The sequence below is a fragment of the Hippichthys cyanospilos genome, chromosome 11, assembly GCF_059441005.1.
Source record: "Hippichthys cyanospilos isolate Australia breed blue-spotted pipefish chromosome 11, RoL_Hcya_1.0, whole genome shotgun sequence".
Classification (NCBI taxonomy): Eukaryota; Metazoa; Chordata; class Actinopteri; order Syngnathiformes; family Syngnathidae; genus Hippichthys; species Hippichthys cyanospilos.
Window position 1 is genome coordinate 18470267 of NC_142379.1, and position 17054 is coordinate 18487320.

Consider the following 17054-nt stretch of genomic DNA (forward strand, 5'->3'; position numbering starts at 1 on the left):
TTGTGCCTTCTCTGTGTGCCAAAGGTAAAGTTGAAAGTGGTGAAAAAATGGTATAAATGATCTCACATTGTAGTAAGGACCAGATTGGAGTGGGCGGGAGTAGTGTGATGCCACCTTTTCAACCGACTTACTTTAGCTGCTATTAAAAATATTTTTAAGATAGTAAGTATTATGAGCCCTTCTATGACTTGATTTCTATAATGATTCAGAGTGTTTGTCACAAAATTAACAATTTAAGGAACAAAATACAACAACGGGCCTGTGGTCAAACATTTGCATAAATATAATGACCAGTGCAATTTCTAGCCTTTAAACATTAAACTCGCAAGACCTAGCTTTGACGGTTCAAACATTTTGTACATTTTGTACAACACACGAGTCAGGTATCTCACCAACTTTGCCACATTCATTACAGCTATAGAGCACAATGACAACGTGAGTACAGAGTCACTTTATTCAGCTGATCTTGGTGACAGCAACAGATGGCAGGAGGGGGAACTCTCTTGAGTCGTAGCACGATCTATGACTCCCCTAGAATTTAGTCGAAGCTAAATTATTTTGTTGTCATTTTCACTGCCCCCCTCCTTTCCCCCTTTCCGGAAATCAATCAATATAAACGCGTTTTCCTGCGCTGTTGCTGTTGTTGAACAAGAGGTTTCCTTAACACACGCAAGCGGTTGTGTTGCCGTTTCCGTTTTCAGCTACTGCTTGGGATTTGTAGTTCTGTTGACGGTTAAATACATTTGCACAGACGCGGAGACTTGACCGAAAGAACTACAGTTAGTCGCACTTTCGACTACCGCAATTGCTTCCATCGCTCGACCCAGCTCAACAGATTTGCGAAGAAAACAAAACTTCCGGACGCAGAAGTCAGGCACTCAGCAAAGGAGGTCTGATACAGTTTGTTAAAGCTTGCGCTGATTTTTTCCTAACTTCGTGGTTCATATAAAATCGGTTGCCAGTCGCTGGTGGCGTGTCAAATGTCTAAATACCGACTTTGAATCCGGATCACCTGCTAAACTGCTAATCACAACAGACCAGTCAACGTCGTCATAAATCGCCTTTTCGGCTTTCTAAGTCAAAATGCTGGGGCGTGTGATACTTGATTTAAAAAATGTCTAGCTACTGTACGTATCGTAATGGACTAAGCAGGGGTGATTTTCAAAATAAGCCATGGAAACAGGTTTTATTGCTACACCGGCAGCAGTCAACACCTTCTATAACAATTATTTGTGGGTATGATTTCATTGTTGGCGTTGTTTCCAAATCATATGCCAGTTCAGGTGTGCCAACTTTAGGTGTGTAGTTTTTGTCAGCAACAACACGCAAGTGATACGTTTCCGGCGTCTGTACTTTGATTAAGACACATAACGTACAGAACAGCGTATCTGATTTGTTCGCACAATCGTCCCCTTTGGAAACCGTAACAACCCACATCATATAAATACCGTCCATTTAAACCACTTCGAACGAAAGCAAATAATTGTTGTTGTTTTTGCAGGAAAATGATTTAAAGTTTAATGGCTACATGACTATAGCCTGTTTTTTTTTTTTTTTTTTTTTGTTTTGGTGATGTATAATGCAATGATTATTTCTTATGGATACTAGTTTTTGTAGGCATTGTTTTTCCCCTCTCCTTCCAGACATCTGTCAAATGTAACAATATAATGAACGATTATCACGTTCCCTTGCAGGACGATGCATTTTTTATTATGTCATGTCAATCTCTCAATTTCAGTTCCTGAGATGTTTTTTTTTTCCCTGCAGGCGAACCCTGGTGTCATGAGTAGCCATAATGGAATTAGGACTGTGTGCGGTTGCACTTCATGAATCAGAAAGTGATGTGGAATAATGAAAGCCATGTTTCAGAAATTGAACTATTGGAAACATAACCTTTTCTTTACTCAGTTCTGCACTTAACTTAATAATGATGCTTGATGCATGATGCTCTCATGCAGGTAGCTATGTGTGTTCCATCTAGGACTGCGTAATTGTGTCCAAAGTAATAATCACAATTATTTTGTTCAATATTGACATCACAATCATTAATCACAATTATTCATCATGTTTGGTCAAACATGTCTATTTAATGCCCTTTTTTAAACAAGCAGTATATAAATCAGGCTTCAAGGCTTGATACTTACAATATTGAAAAAAATAATGTAAAATAAAGTAAATAATAATTCAAACAAATTCACGCAGAACATAGCAAAAGCCTGGCACATAGGGCAACACCGCTAACTTACTTGCTGAGTGCAAACCAATAAAAAAGTGCATAATTTACAGCGAAGTTTAATCAATTAGCAGTCAAAATGTCATTATAGGCCATTTCAAACCAAATTCATTCAATTCCTTTGCCAATCGGATTTTTCAAAATGGGTCTCAATTGACAGCTTGCACTGTATAGATTAGGAATCAGGTGGGAGACTCAACGCCATTGCACAATGGTAAATAATATATTGGGGTCAGGAGAGGCTTTTGTCATGCAAGCATGTGGGAAAACATTGCCATCTACAGGCTTTTAAGATGGAATGGAAAGCCGATATCTCGAGAGCACACCGAAGCCAACTTCATCGTCATCATTGTGTCCCACTCTCTTAGTTGAGGGTACTGCTAAAGCTTGGTTTATGCTTGACGCGTGAACTATCCGTGCGGAAATGTGATGCGCGGAATCTCGCTGGCACGGGTTTTGCAGCACTTGGACAAACGTCCATTAGTAATCGTCATTGGCCATGTTTTACGAATTTCTGGAAGGTACGCTCTGCGGAAAATCTAGTGGGCGTGGTTGATGAATGATGACTTTGCAAACGTGTCAAGCATAAACTAAGCTGAATGCTGCTTCCTATTTCTTAAGTTTAATGAAGTCTTAACCTTGTGTTGGCGCCCTGGATGTTGGATGACATTGTGCTTGATTTGACAGATGGCTTTTTAAATATCAATTTTGTAGAGGATCATGTTAAACAATCATAGCAGCCAATATTGTAATTGCAATTAATTCGATTAAATGTGCAGCAGTAGTTCCACCTCACAATGTTTATCTCCAGCATTGGCAAGAGGTGTGAGGCAAGACACCGATTGATTAGTTATCAGTACATTGTAATTTGAAAAAAAAACTAAGGATTTTCTTGTTGTGGAAAAAAAACCCTTTCATTGTAAAGTGCAGGATTGGAGCTACTGATGTACAACAAAGCACAAAATATTTTTTCCAATCAAACAAGTCAGATGGACATGTTTTCGATTGTTGGGCATTGGCTGAGGTCTGCCCTCAGGTGAGTACCTTCGTAATAGCAAACTACTGTAAAAGATTTTGTGAGTGTGTGTGTGTGTGTGTGTGTGTGTGTGAGAAGGTGTATATGACTTGCTGTCACAAATAATTGACATCTCCCTTCTTTTTTTTTTTTTTTTAGTGTTTGAAATCTTGCACTGCTCCCATGCTGTCAGCCTGTGAGCGGGATTGAACACAGGGAAGGTCACATTGGTGGTCAGGCTCATACCCGAAGTTCTATCCAGCGGTCAGCAGTGACCATGGAGGACATTAGGAAAGAAGCAAGCACCCCCTCAGTCATGGCTCTGTATGCTGTGATGTACCCTGTCTTTGAACAGGTATGAAAGGACAGTCCCATTTTCATGTTTGACATGGAATTAAACTTAGCCTAACTAGCATCTTCCTTGACAAAATACTCAAGCACTCAAGGAATAGAATAAAAACATGACAAAAAGTAAAGGCAGGGATCTAAACCTCCAATTAAATCAGGTGAAATAGTACAACCACAAAAGTCCCAAATATCCAACTGCATCCCTAAATTTCTTTTTATAAATTAGTATTGTAAGAAATGATTTCACAGGCTCCCAAAATGCCTGCCCCTCTGATGTTTGTAATGTAGGTTTAAGAGCTCAAAAAGTCATTACTCTTATAGACTTTGGACATTTTAAACTTGTATCATTCCCGATTTACAAAGATGATACTGTAATACTCTGTGCTCATTGAGTGGTTAACTAATTATTTAAAAACTCCTGTGTGGTTATAGTTTGCGTTGATGAGCTAACTGCACTGCTTAATATGCATTGATGCTGGTTTTTTTTTCTCCCCTGTAGCTCTTATTAAATAAAACAGTTGAATTTGTGAATGTAGAAAAAAAAAACTGGGTTAACTGACTGATCTTCTGAAGTGTTTCTAATCCCATGTACGAATATTTTTTCCACAAGGATGCTGGTTTTTGAAGCAGCCTTGCCCGAGGGATCAGAGGTCACGGGCAATCAATGTTGGTTTTTGGCCTTGGTGCTTATGTGCAGAGATTCCTATTGGTCCTCTGAAACCTTTGATGATATTAAGGATTTTAGAAAATCCATTCATCCATTTTCTAGAGCTGCTTATCCTCACTAGGGTCTTAGGCCTATCCCAGCTGTCTTGGGCAGTCGGTGGGGGACACCCTGATTTGGTTGCCAGCCAAATCAAGGCACAGTGGGACAAAGAAACATTAATGCGCCCAATCACACCTGATGACAATATAGAGCAGGGGTGTCAAACTCATTTTTAACGAGGGCCACGTTGTAGTTATAGTTTTTGTCAGAAGGCCTGTATGACTGTGAAATCAAATACATTTTAGGTATGTGTGTCACACTTCTAACTAGTTTTTAAATCAGAGGCTGTTAAAAACTATTCAAAAGAGAGATTGGGAACAAAAAAAAATACGTTAACCAATACTTAAGGAACAATGTGTAAGATTTAGACCGTTTTTCATTGCGGACAGCAGGAGGTGCTGCATTTACCATTGTCCGTTGCAATGACAGACAGGGCAACCCCCGGAGAAGTGCCACCGCCCATGTAATATCATTTAATGATAGCTTGACCTACGATTATATTTAAAACATACTGTATGTCGTTAAGAACACATTTATTTGCAAGTGTTTGAGATTTATAATAATTTAATTTATTCCTTTTTAATGAAAAACGGTGCCTATACACATTGTCCCATTAAGTAAAGATGGAAGGACAGTGACAGATTCTGTCCTTTGCGATCAATATGTCTCTGTCAAAACGTTGTCTGAGGACCCATGATGGTTCCAACCCTCGACGACATCCATCCATCCATCTTCTAAAGCCAGTTTTCTCAAGGGTCGCAGGCTTGCTGGTGGCTATCCCAGTGGGCTTCGGTTTGTAAGCAGGGAATAATACCCTGAATTGGTAGCCAGCCAATTGCATGGCACACTGAGACAAACAACCATTCACTCACCCAATCAGACCTAAGGACAATTTAGTATGTCCAATTCGCCTGCCATGCATGTTTTTGGAATGTAAGAGGAAGCCGGAGTGCCCGGAGCGACCCCACGCGAGCTCTGGGACAACATGCAAACTCCACACTGGAAGGCCCGAGCCAGCTGGATTCGAACTGGAGTTGCTATAACAGTCAGGCGGACATGCTATACAATGCACCAACGAGCCGCCCACTCCCTCGACAACAGTGCGGATGTATAGCAACAATGGTAAAAACAACGTTTGTAAAATAATTAATATTTTAATATCATTGTTTTAAGATTTATTTTATTCATTCACCTCTATGCGCAGGAGCTGAAAGTGTGCAGGAACCGTCTGCGAGTTGTAGGTCTTTGATAATGAATATAAATAAAACTTCCCCTAAATTAAGCAAAAGCTTATATATCTAAAATAGATGTTGTAATAAGATCATGGGGAGCTGTTTGATGTGTTCATTGGCTTTGTCACATAATCACGTAATTGTTCTGCCCCCGCATTTTGCAATTTGCAGACGGTCTCTGCGCACTTCAGCTCCTGCTGCGTTTATTCAGCAAAGATGACGGTTTAAATATTTTACAAATGTTGTTTTCGTCATTGTGGTTATTAGTCAGCCTTGTTGTTGAGGGATAGAGCGATTATTGATATTCAGACAACGTTTTGACTGAGATGTATTGATCACAAAAGTCAGAATCAGTTTCTTTTGCGTGATTGTCTGTTTCTGTTATTATTATTATCATTATTATTATTGTTGTTGTTGTCGTATTTTCATGTTGTGGTTTGTCTTGGTTCACATGTCTTGTGCCTGTTTTTTTTCCCCTGCGTTCCCTTGTTAATGTGATCTCTTCCACCTGAGCAACTAAACTGAGCAAACGGATTACTAAACTAAACATACAGTTTAGTAAACTGAGCAAACGAATTAGTGCAATTTAATTTTTTTCATACCCTGCCACCAGAGGGGCTCCGTACAAAGCAGTTAACCTCAACCCCTCGTGTGCAAATATTCTTTGTATTCATAATGAAACTCATTTGTTTTAAAAGTGAAAAAAATACTTGCAAGTTGCAAAAAACAGCAAAAAAAGATCACTTCGAACATTCAATCTTTGTAGACTATTCCAGCTTTAAAAAAATAATTATGTTTTAATTTCCATTTTACAGAATGTTCTAACTCCAATTAGAATCGGGGTTTGTAAAAATTGTAGTTGGTGTTAAACATTTATTTTCACGAGTGCCGGTGTAGTGTTTCAAATCTAGATGTCCTATAATCTTGGGTACTTATTGTCCAGTCTTATTTAATGGGTTAAATGCCAAAAGATGTTGAGATATTGTTAAATGCCTGAACTAATTCTAAGCATTGTAGGAAGTAACCGCAGTAATGTACCCCTCTGGTACATTTTAATGTCTGACTGCAGAATTACCCTTCAGCTATAAATAACTAAGATGAATGATGATGAAAATGATCTTTTCTTTTTTTTTTTTCCCTCGGTGAATTGCAGTTGGAGAAAGTCAACCTATCAGCAGCACAGACATTGCGTTCAGCCTTTGTAAAGGTAATTTTTAGAAGTGATGTTACACTATAATTTTTTGGTGGATGTGATTGACATATTTTGGGTGAAATTCCTTTCTTCCCTATCAATGTCTTAAGGCAGAGCAGGAGAATCCTGGCGTGACGGAGGAATTTGTGCTGAAGCTACTTGAAAAGAAGAACCTGAAAATCAATTATAATGAGTGTCTACTTCGCATGGCTGCTGCCGATGTGAAAGGTAAGCTAAAGTGCGCGCTGCGCCAACCACAATCAGAGAAAACTTGCTCAGTGTGCTTGTTTATTAGTGTGTGCACTGGGGGGCACTGTTTCTCCACATATCAATTCCAGCTATCCTTTCATGCCTTCTTGCCTCGACGTCATTCCCTTGTACAGCATAGTGATTGATTGTTGCAATGAACACACTCACTTATGCATACACTTATCATTAGTTTAAAACATACTTAAAACCATTTATTGTTATTCTTTTGAGGCTATCGTTTATCATGTATCTACTAATACTTTTTCACTGTTTTCTACATGTCACTTTTGTGCCTATCATTGTGTATTTGATGTTTTTTTTTTTTTTTTTCCCCCCTTGGTCAGAGTTCCGAATTGAGAGGCTAGAGCCAGGGTTCCAGGAGTTGAATGAGAGGACCCATGCTCTGAAACACACCCTCAGCACCATTCCTGATGAGATCAATGACAGAGTGGGCTTCCTGCAGACCATCAAGTAAGACCGATAAATGGTTGCGTGTCTCTTTGTCATTAACTACAGAACTTTCAAATCCAAGTCCGAAAGGTTCTTTTTTTTTTTTTTTTGAGGCAAAATTTTAAAGTGCAATTACTCCAGTAATTAGCAGGCAAAGGTGCAGAGCCCTGCCATGAATCATGTAATAATCATAATTTTATAATTCAATTTGTAAATATACCACAAACTATCTTTCCTAATCACTACATAACTCCATAGTCCTCAATTCAATGTTACCATTAAAAATGAAAAGCTTACGGGCGATATAATTTTGAAAAAGTACCATGCACATACATAAAGGACTCGCCCAAATTCTCATGCTGACAAGTCAGGCTAAATTTAGCTCCCTCTTTATATACATAGCACGTCTCTCAGTGCAAGTGTTTCACCACTAGACTTCTTTAGCACCTGTGTACCTTGTTCCTATCAGCAAGAACCTAATCGCCATCTTGTAGCATCTGGGAAATTTCACAAAAAGTACAAAAAAAAAATGAATAGGTAAGTTTTCATGGAAATGCAATGGTCACCAATTGAAGTAATGTTTTCCATTGAGAGGAATGGAAATAATTCAGTCGTGTCTCACATTGAAAATTGTATTTACCTTTTTTTTTCTTTGTGTAGGTTAAACATTTATTTTTAACTAATGATTAACTATGGCACTAATGTTATGCTGAATATAATTAGTACGAGCCCTGCGCATCTTATTCTCTTTGAGTCTTCAACGAGCCGCCAAGTCTCACATGTTTTTCATAGAGTTGTGTGTCGTAGCACGAGACATAGCCAAACTCCCTTCAAATTATTTGAACTTGTTACTTTTAACTTTTGTTCTTTTTAAAGTGACTGTGTAAGATTTAGACCATTTTTCATTAAAAATGAATACATTAAAGTATTATAACTTTTAAAAACTTGCAAATAAGTATGTTTTGAATGACCAAAGGTATGTTTTAAATCATAGGTCTAGTTATCATTAAATATTACATGGGGGGTGGGACTCCTCCGGAGGTTGTCATATCTCTTATAGCTACAGATGGCCGGAGGAGGAGTGTGTATTGCTGCATTTACTGTAATGCCCCTAAAGCTCCCACAGCCGCATGCGAAAAATTACACATACTCCCTTTAAGCTTACAATAGCCTGTTTTGCAAATACAGTGGGCCCCCGGTTTACAAGATTAATCCGTTTCGCGGTTGGGATCGTAACGCGAATTTGCCGTATGGCGGGCAATCCAAACTTATGTTGATTAGCTAATGTGTGTAAAACCCCATGTAAAAACATAAAAATTGTATATACATATGAAAAATAGGTATCAAAATAGAATAGTAAGTGCTAAATATATATAATATACATGCATACAATTAAATGACATCAGAAATAAAAAAGTATAGAAGGAATTTATTTAGTTTTGAGTGATGCTTGTTATGGCCATATTGCCTAGTAAGGGTAGCCCAGGCTAGGCTAGCTTAGGTTTCTTCGTATTTCTTGATTATCTCCAGCTTCGTTTCCATATAAATCATCCTCTTACTTTTCTCTTCAACATCACTAGCAATCTTGGTACTCATGAATAACCAATTCAAGTATGAATTAAGCACTAAAATGCATAATAAATATGATATTGAAAGCACTCAAGTCTTTAAGCAGCCATCTTTGTGACCCCGTGCGCTGACCAATAGCAGACCACCATCTTTGTGACCCCATCACGCTGACCAATAGTAGACCAGTATCTTAGGGAGTCGACACGCCAACCAATAGCAGACCAGCAGTGTAGTGACGCGTTCCAGCGGAGGCAGTTTGACACTCACAGAAAATAAGAGCAATTACCTAAAAAAACGCCTCAAGAGATTGGCAAAACAATAAACACAACCAACCCCACTGGTCATGACAATTGTTAATGTTAATCGTAAAGCGGGATAAATGCCTTCAAGAGGGGACGAAAAGCGCAGCATATCACATTGTGACGTGAAAAAAAAAAAGTAGGCCAGGGACGCCATAACCCAGGGGTCCACTGTACACTGAAAAAATATAAACACAACACTTTTGTTTTTGCTCCCATTTTTATGACATGAACTCATAGATCTATAAATTTTTCTACATACACATAATAACAATTTCTCTCAAATATTGTTTACACATTTATCTAAATCTGTGACTGTGAGTGATTCTCCTTTGCAGAGATAAACCATCTCACCTCACAGTTGCGCTACAACAAGATGCGGATTAGACAGAATAATTAGTGCACAGGTGTACCTTAGAATAGCCACAATAAAAGGCCACTTTGAAATGTTCTCAGTTTTGCTGTTGCAGTGGTGGTGGGTTGGCTGGGGACTCAGAAAACCAGTATTTGGTGTGACCATCATTGGCCACATACAGTGCAACACATTCAGGTTGTCGATTGTGTTAATGTTGGTTCCCTCCTCTTCAATGCCTGTGCGAAGTTGCTTTATATTGGCAGGAACTGGAACACGCTGTTGTATATGCCGATCCCGAGCATGCTTAATAACCTCAACGGGTGGTAACTTGTCCTTATAGTGTGCTGGTCATGCAAGCACTGGGATATTTTCAGTTGTGTATTGGTCCTTGCAACATGAGGCCATGCATTATCATGCTACAACATGAGCTGATGTTTTTGGATGTATGGCACAACAATGGGCCTCAGGAGCTTGTCGTATTTCAGTGCATTGAAAATGCTATCAATATCATGCACTCGCTCTCTCCGTAAACATCTGTTTTTCTCATACCATAACCGAGGCCTGCACAATTAATTGAGTTTTAATTGTGATCACGGTATTGGCTGCCATGATTAATTAAGCTGATCCACGGCGATACTAACATTTAAAAAGTCAAGCACTTTTATTTAATTACAAGTCAAATACAGCACTACCACCAGGGGGCAATGTTTCCCTCATGTTTGCATGACAAAAGCCTTTCCTGTGGACCCCCAGTCTACGACATCCCTGCCTTACGTTATTTTCATCTTACAATGTCATCTGCGACGTTTTTTCGTCCCCTTTTTACGGTATTTTTTCCGCTTTACGGCAAAAACAACTGTTATGACACAAGGGATGGCTGTATTTGGGTTGTTTTGTCTCCATCTTCAGACGTTTTTAGGTCATTCTGTTTTCTGATGGCGTCAAACTGCCTCGGCTGCAACGCATCACTCAAACGCTTGAATGGGTGAGCCATGAGTCACAAGATTGCTAGTGATGTTAAAGAGAGAAGATGAACTTCCTTGAAACGGTTTCTGACTTTTTGTTCACAACACCTATGATTGTGCAAACCCAATTGTTTCAGCAGCCGTGCAATTGACCGATCTCAGGATTTACTGGTCCTTGGAAGGGTGTAATAACATGTGCCGTTGTGAGGCTAGTTGGATGTACTGCCAAATTCTCTGAATCGCCTTTGGAGACTGCTTAAGGTAGAGAAAAGAACATTCAATTCACAAGCAACAGCTCTGGTGGACTTCCCTGCTATCAGCATGCCGATTGCACGCTCCCTCAAAAATAGCAACGTCTCTGGCATTGTGCTGTGTGATAAAACTGAACATTTCAGTTATTGTGGCCAGTCTCAGGCACATCCGTGCACTAATCATGCTGTCCAATCCATATCTTGATGTGGCACACCTGTGAGATGGGATGGATTATCTCTGCAAAGGAGTGGTGCTCACTATCGGAGATTTAGGTTAGGTTCACACTGCAGTGCTTAATTCTCTATTCTCATTTTCTTTGTGAAATCTCATGATTTTTAAATGTTGCTCACATTTCCAAGTAAATGTGACTTGTACTACATGTGACCTGTGTTTGAACGCTAAACTGCGCAAAGCTGTCCCGCATGCACATGGAGAACACTGTAACGTCACACGCTGCGAGCGTGCTTAACGTTGGTGTTTATGGAAGTCGACGGCGACATTGAAATGGCTGTCATACTGTTAAACATTAGATGTATTGATGAAGAATATTTGAGAGACAGAAAAGTGGGAACAAAAGCAAAAGTGTTGCTTTTATATTTTTGTTCATTGTATGATACGTAATTTCCTGGCCAACATTTTGTAATTTGGTCAGAAGACATTTGTCTCTGCACACTTTCAGAACTTCCTGTGCATGTGTGGTAATAGCTCTGTTTCAGCTCGTCGATGTGTATTTTTTATTCAAAGCACCTCATTGTAGTTTAATTGTGTTTAAAGATTCTAATTCTAAAAGCAATGTATCCAGAGGGCTTTTGTCACCCTGCACCGTTATTCCCCCCCCCCACTCCCCAAGCAGGTTGGCTAGTAAATGTACTATTTATTTCAGTTTGACATTGGATATAACATTTTCCTCTGAATGTAGGCAAAGTGCTATACTGCAGTGGTCCCCAACCTTTTCATCACCATGGACCAGTAAAAAACATTGATTAAGTCAATCATATAACTGAATTACAAATGCTATTCATTTCAGTACAAAACATGAATTAGATGCAAATGAGGTCTTTTGCATCTGCTAACATATAGCAAAGGGAAATACCTGGCACAAATGAAAATGCTAATGAGCTAAACGCATACAAGGCAGCTCTATAGAACATGCTGAAGATAAGACTTAACATTAGCTAGCTTGTTATCCAAAGTCTTCAACAAACAAACACATTTTGGGCACACAGTATTTTCATAAATGACAACATTCCTACAAAGAAAGTACAACTTACAGTCGTGGGCCAGATTTCACAGAGAGACAAAACAATGTGTGTGTCACCAACAGCGCCTGCTCTTAACTCAAGCCACACCATCCTTCCTCACGACAAAATGTAATATCAACAACGGCCAGAGGCGGCGCCGAAAAACAAAGATCAAGCCAAACAAAGTAGAAATGAATGAAGTGTTAAATGAAATCAGTTCCAAAACATCATTATTTCTGTTGGCCCGGAAAAAGTTGATTACAGTCTTTTTTTTGGCTTCCTTCACCGTTATATTGATGGAATTTAATGCTCTTACTGACTCACTTCTTAAGTTTCCTATCCAGTGAAGGGCTTATGAAAAAAAAAATCAAAGCAAATGGTTATTAAAAAAAATCATAACTTGTGGATGGGGCGAAAAAAAAAGCGTTTGTGAGGGGTGATAGACAAGAAAAGCAAACAGCGATCTGGATGAAAGAAGAGTAATTTTGGCTTGAGAACAAAGAGATTTTTAAATGTATTGTTATCGCTCCTTTACATGCGGGTGCTTGTGTGTCCTCCAGAGACATTGCCAGTGCTATAAAAGAGTTGCTAGACATCGTTAATACCATCTTCAGGAGGTACCAGTATCAAAACAGACAGGTAAGTATAGATAAAATGATGAGGAAAATGCTTTCTCCCAGATGCCTTCTTTGAAACAAGCAGAGCTGAAAAGGTTGTATGTGTTAGGCACTGGAACAGCAGAAAAAAGACTTTGTGAAATACTCCAAGAGTTTCAGCGACGCTCTCAAAACCTTCTTCAAAGATGGAAAGTAAGACGCTGCTTCGTGTCTATTTGCTGTGTTAGGACTTTTCACAATTATTTTTTCTCTTTGGTCCTCCGCGAGGCTCACCCTCGCGTCGAGTCCGAGCTTCCTTTTTCCCCGCAACTCCCGTCGTGTAAGAGTTGCGTTTGTCAGCACGTACACACAAGCTGTCGCCGCCACGTAAAATGCTTGTCGTTTGATCACAGTCTCGCTTTCTATTCAATCCGCCCTTCCTGAATAATTCCTTTGACCCATTTCCAGCGGATTCATGCTGGCTTGTTTTCTCAGAAGCCTGACATTCTCCCTTGCAGGCAGATCAAAGTGTTTCCTGGATCAATATTGTTGCCATGTTTTTTTTTTTTTTTTTTGGTACCCCCCCTCCTCCACCTCACAGTGACAGACATGCGTGTCCTTGTCTTTCTGTCATGGTTGCTCCCAGAGTGCTCAACGTGTTTGTCAGCGCCAACCGGCTCACCCACCAAACCAACATGATACTGCAGGCCTTCAAGTCGACGACATAGAAGCCTGTGGTGAAGCAGCCGCATCTTAGCGGAGCATCGGGCGGGGATCAGATCATCCGAAGCAAAACGTTGTTGATGACACCGTTTTATTTCGCTTTTTTATTGTTGTACTTCCTTGCTTAGCATTTTTACATCCTGCAATCTTGAAAAGGCTTTCTTGTAAGGCGCTGCACATAAGTGTTCTTGGCAATGTAGTCTATTACACATCCCTTGGACATTATTCCCTCACACATACATAAGAAAGTGCTGGACACTGTTGGGCCTTGTCTTTCATCTATAATTCACAGTGCCGTGGTAACTGGTTTTGGCCACAGAGACAGTTCCTATTAATTACAGACAAAATCTCATAGCTCTACTTTCATTGCCTGAAAAGAGTAATTCTCTTGTCACCTTTTTGTAAGATGTTCTGCACACTGGATTGATTTCGGTCTGCTCTCTGAGATTGCAAATGGTTTGTCTACTCCCTCAACAACTGTAATTTGTGAGCCAAGGCCTTATATTTTATTTTTCGTTAATTTCACCGTGTGATCATGCTGAAAGTTCTCTTGATTTCTTATCTTCCTCAAAAAGCACTTTGGTCAACTCCTTTTGTTCAATGAATAAACTGACTTGGTTTGAGCTCTGCTGTATATTCATTCCCCTTTTGTCGTTTTCCAGTTTAAGGTCCTTTGTTGTTAAATGTTAATAAGTGATACACCTATGATCTACAGCACTGAACAAGTCACTGTTGGAGTACTTGGTTTGGGAATTTTATGACCATATTCTTCTTCTCTGGAAATTTTTTTTGAAAAGCTACAGAACTATCAAACACAACCAAACACATTTGTATCTTAAAGCCACAGTGTGTAATATCCATCCTTCCATCCATTTTCTATAGCCGCTTACCCTCACTAGGTTCACTTACAGGCTGGCATTTCAATGATTTCGCGGCATTTCAGTCATGATTTCATGAGCTGAACTGCATACTGTACACAGTCTTGCTCAACATATTCATAGTAAAGCCCAAAAGTAAAAAGAATGTTCAGATTTAAATATTAAGAGGCTTTTGTGTTATTTTGCTTTTTAAATATTTGAATGAATAAATAGCTTGCACGTAGTTGAGCAAAGCATTCTGGGATGCCATTTCACCGGCAAAGTGGTGAGGTTGGTCCAGTTACTAATGGGCACATCGTAAGGTGACAATCTCACTCTGATTGGCTCTGTAGCCAGGAAATCCAAGTTATAACATAGAAAATGTCTTCAGAGAGATTGGTCTTCCTGAGTATATATATGTATATAGGACCAACCCCACTGGTTCATTATCTATAATTAATAGACAAAAATTGTTACTTTTACTAGAAATGCCACTTACGAGCGGTAGTAATCAGTTTATATATATATATATATATATATATATATATATATATATATATATATATATATATACTGTATATATATATATATATATACTGTATATATACTGTATATATACTGTATATATATACTGTATAATATATATATATATATATATATATATATATATATATATATATATATATATATATATATATATATACACACACAACAATGTGAATGTAATATATTTGCAGCCCTAGTAATTGGTAATTGTATTACACAGGTTGTGCTCTATTAACAGAAGACTAGAGTTTTGCCGCCATCGTTCTGCTAGACACCCGAAGGAGAACTACTTACAAGAACACAATTTTGTGGTAGTAGGTTTGTGAAGTGTAGTCTTTCTGTACGTGCTTCGCAATCATTGTGTTTTCTTTGTTCACCACTAGATATAGCCAAATCCAACAGTTTGCCTTTATTTGATGCCAAGTGAATGTGTGGTGTTTCCAAACTTGTGTGTACCGCAATCTACAAATGTCAGGCATCTCCGTACTGTAGTACAGTACTACCATAAGTAGTTTTTTTTTAAATACTTGATGGGTGTGATGATACTTGACTGCAATGTCAGTCATTAGAGCACAGACTGACACTATTAATAAATGATTCATTTAGAATCCCTAATAATGGCGGTGACGTAAGAAAGGCACACAAAAATCACCCAAGCACGACAATTGGAACTCATTTAAGAGTTCAAAGAGTTGGAGAAAGAATGTCCAAAGTAAATCTTTGTATGCGATGAAAGCACTTCCTCTCCGCTGCCCTTCACGTCTCCTTGCACCGTACAGTACCAAGATCCGGACGCATGTTTCCCCATTGCGGCACCTTCATTCTTCTCCCTGTATAATAGTGGATTTTCCATGGTGGATTTGCGCGCGGCTATTTTGAGCTATGCGCTGGCTCCTACATGCAGTGCTGTAATCCAATTGTGATAGCGTTAATTTTGAAAGCTTTATTATTGAAATTGCTGAGACCTAATTTTCTGATCCTGTCACCGTTGACGACCGCTATAATCGGCTAATTCAAGTTATTCCAGGCCATTAAGTCGCACGCAGAAAGTGATTGTGGTCATTGAGGCAGAAGGGAGGAAGGAAAGTGTTCATATCTGTGTTGAATGAGCCATTGCTGGAAGTTCTGGAAGTCTGTATTTTCATTTACCAAATCCTGAGAAATGTTCCCGGTCTTTGCCGCAGTAAACTTCTCGCAGGCATTAGAGCTGCGCCAATAAAGCTTCGAGTCTGTATGCGTGTGTCAGGGCTGGGATGAATCCCAGGTTATTGTCAATCTTGTGTAAAAAAAAAAAATGTGTAACCAAGAGTTTTGTGTTGTTTTGTGTTATAACTACTGTACTGTTGGTGTGTTACTGTTGCTCTGACCATTCTGCCTTGCGCTTAATCCGTGAATGAACACACATTGTCTTGAACGCAGACGATAGGGCCTGGACTAACAAATGCAATTCTTTTTGACTCCTTGGTTGCCAGGAAACTTGCATGGGTCTTTTGGCAAGTAGACCTAATAAAAGAACAGAATTGAGTCTCTGTGTGGCCACTGTCTGGCCAGTTAACACTTTGTGGCTGTGTTTGTGCCATATCCTGGGTTGCTGGTGTTGAGTGTCGCGCGGTTCTAACTCCTGGAATCAAAACATTCCAGAAACTGGTGACGATTTCTAATACACTTGAAACTCAAGAGTGTCTTCCGGAGAAGTTCAGCGACTGCTCACCATAGGAACTGAAGTCTAAGTCGTCGACCTTGGTAAGTCTCAGCTTTATTTGGTTGACTTGGTAAGCCTGTTCAACTTCATACAGAATATTTACTTATAACTGCGTTGAGACATTCCTCTTACTGAAAGAGTTGCACTGAATCCTAAATCACACAATTTGTTTGATAAATGGGGCAAAACCATTGGCTGCCAAAAATGGCTAAATATGCTAAGTGCCCCTTTAATCATTTAACAGCTTGGATTTGGTGTGGAGCTGCATTGAATCACACTGGGAGGTGTTTCTAATATTGGGTTACCTTTACAATATTGGAAACTGCTTTCTGTATGGTACACTGCAATTTTACACAGCATCCACACACACGGTGTGTTTTACTCCTACTGTAGCAAAAAGTTATTATATCTACTTTATAGCCACAATATTAGCAACTGTGCCATTCTAATCTCTTATTGATGGA

General features: G+C 39.2%; 2 protein-coding genes across 5 annotated transcripts in view; both read left to right on the top strand.

Moving 5' to 3' along the window:
* The first annotated feature begins 733 nt into the window (after positions 1–733).
* pdcd10a (programmed cell death 10a) lies at positions 734–14108 on the top strand. 3 transcript variants are annotated; one of them, XM_088428387.1, is made up of 9 exons: positions 833–890; positions 1768–3269; positions 3408–3603; positions 6748–6801; positions 6897–7014; positions 7380–7506; positions 12727–12805; positions 12893–12975; positions 13409–14108. In XM_088428387.1, the coding sequence occupies exons 3-9, from the start codon at positions 3526–3528 to the stop codon at positions 13488–13490; spliced, it is 621 nt and encodes a 206-aa protein (XP_088284513.1). In that variant the 5' UTR covers positions 833–890; positions 1768–3269; positions 3408–3525; the 3' UTR covers positions 13491–14108. The 3 variants fall into 3 exon arrangements, with proteins under 3 accessions (XP_088284512.1, XP_088284513.1, XP_088284514.1); XM_088428386.1 differs by lacking the exon at positions 1768–3269 and having other exon boundaries at positions 734–890; XM_088428388.1 differs by lacking the exons at positions 833–890; positions 1768–3269 and adding an exon at positions 915–1232.
* A 2363-nt stretch (positions 14109–16471) lies between these two features.
* LOC148416255 (cilia- and flagella-associated protein 337-like) overlaps positions 16472–17054 on the top strand; it is a 35875-nt gene continuing 35292 nt past the window's right edge. For both annotated transcript variants that reach the window (XM_088428454.1, XM_088428455.1), the window contains exon 1: positions 16472–16631. The gene's annotated coding sequence lies outside the window, so the exon portion shown is untranslated. The remainder of the gene's footprint in view (positions 16632–17054) is intronic.

Excerpts from the sequence above, each read along its gene's own strand:
- pdcd10a (XM_088428386.1), top strand. The coding sequence starts at position 3,526 with ATGGAGGACATTAGGAAAGAAGCAAGCACCCCCTCAGTCATGGCTCTG. Across the intron at positions 7,015-7,379 it reads GGCTGCTGCCGATGTGAAAG|AGTTCCGAATTGAGAGGCTA; the intron begins GTAAGCTAAAGT and ends CCCCTTGGTCAG. Across the intron at positions 7,507-12,726 it reads GGCTTCCTGCAGACCATCAA|AGACATTGCCAGTGCTATAA; the intron begins GTAAGACCGATA and ends TGTGTCCTCCAG.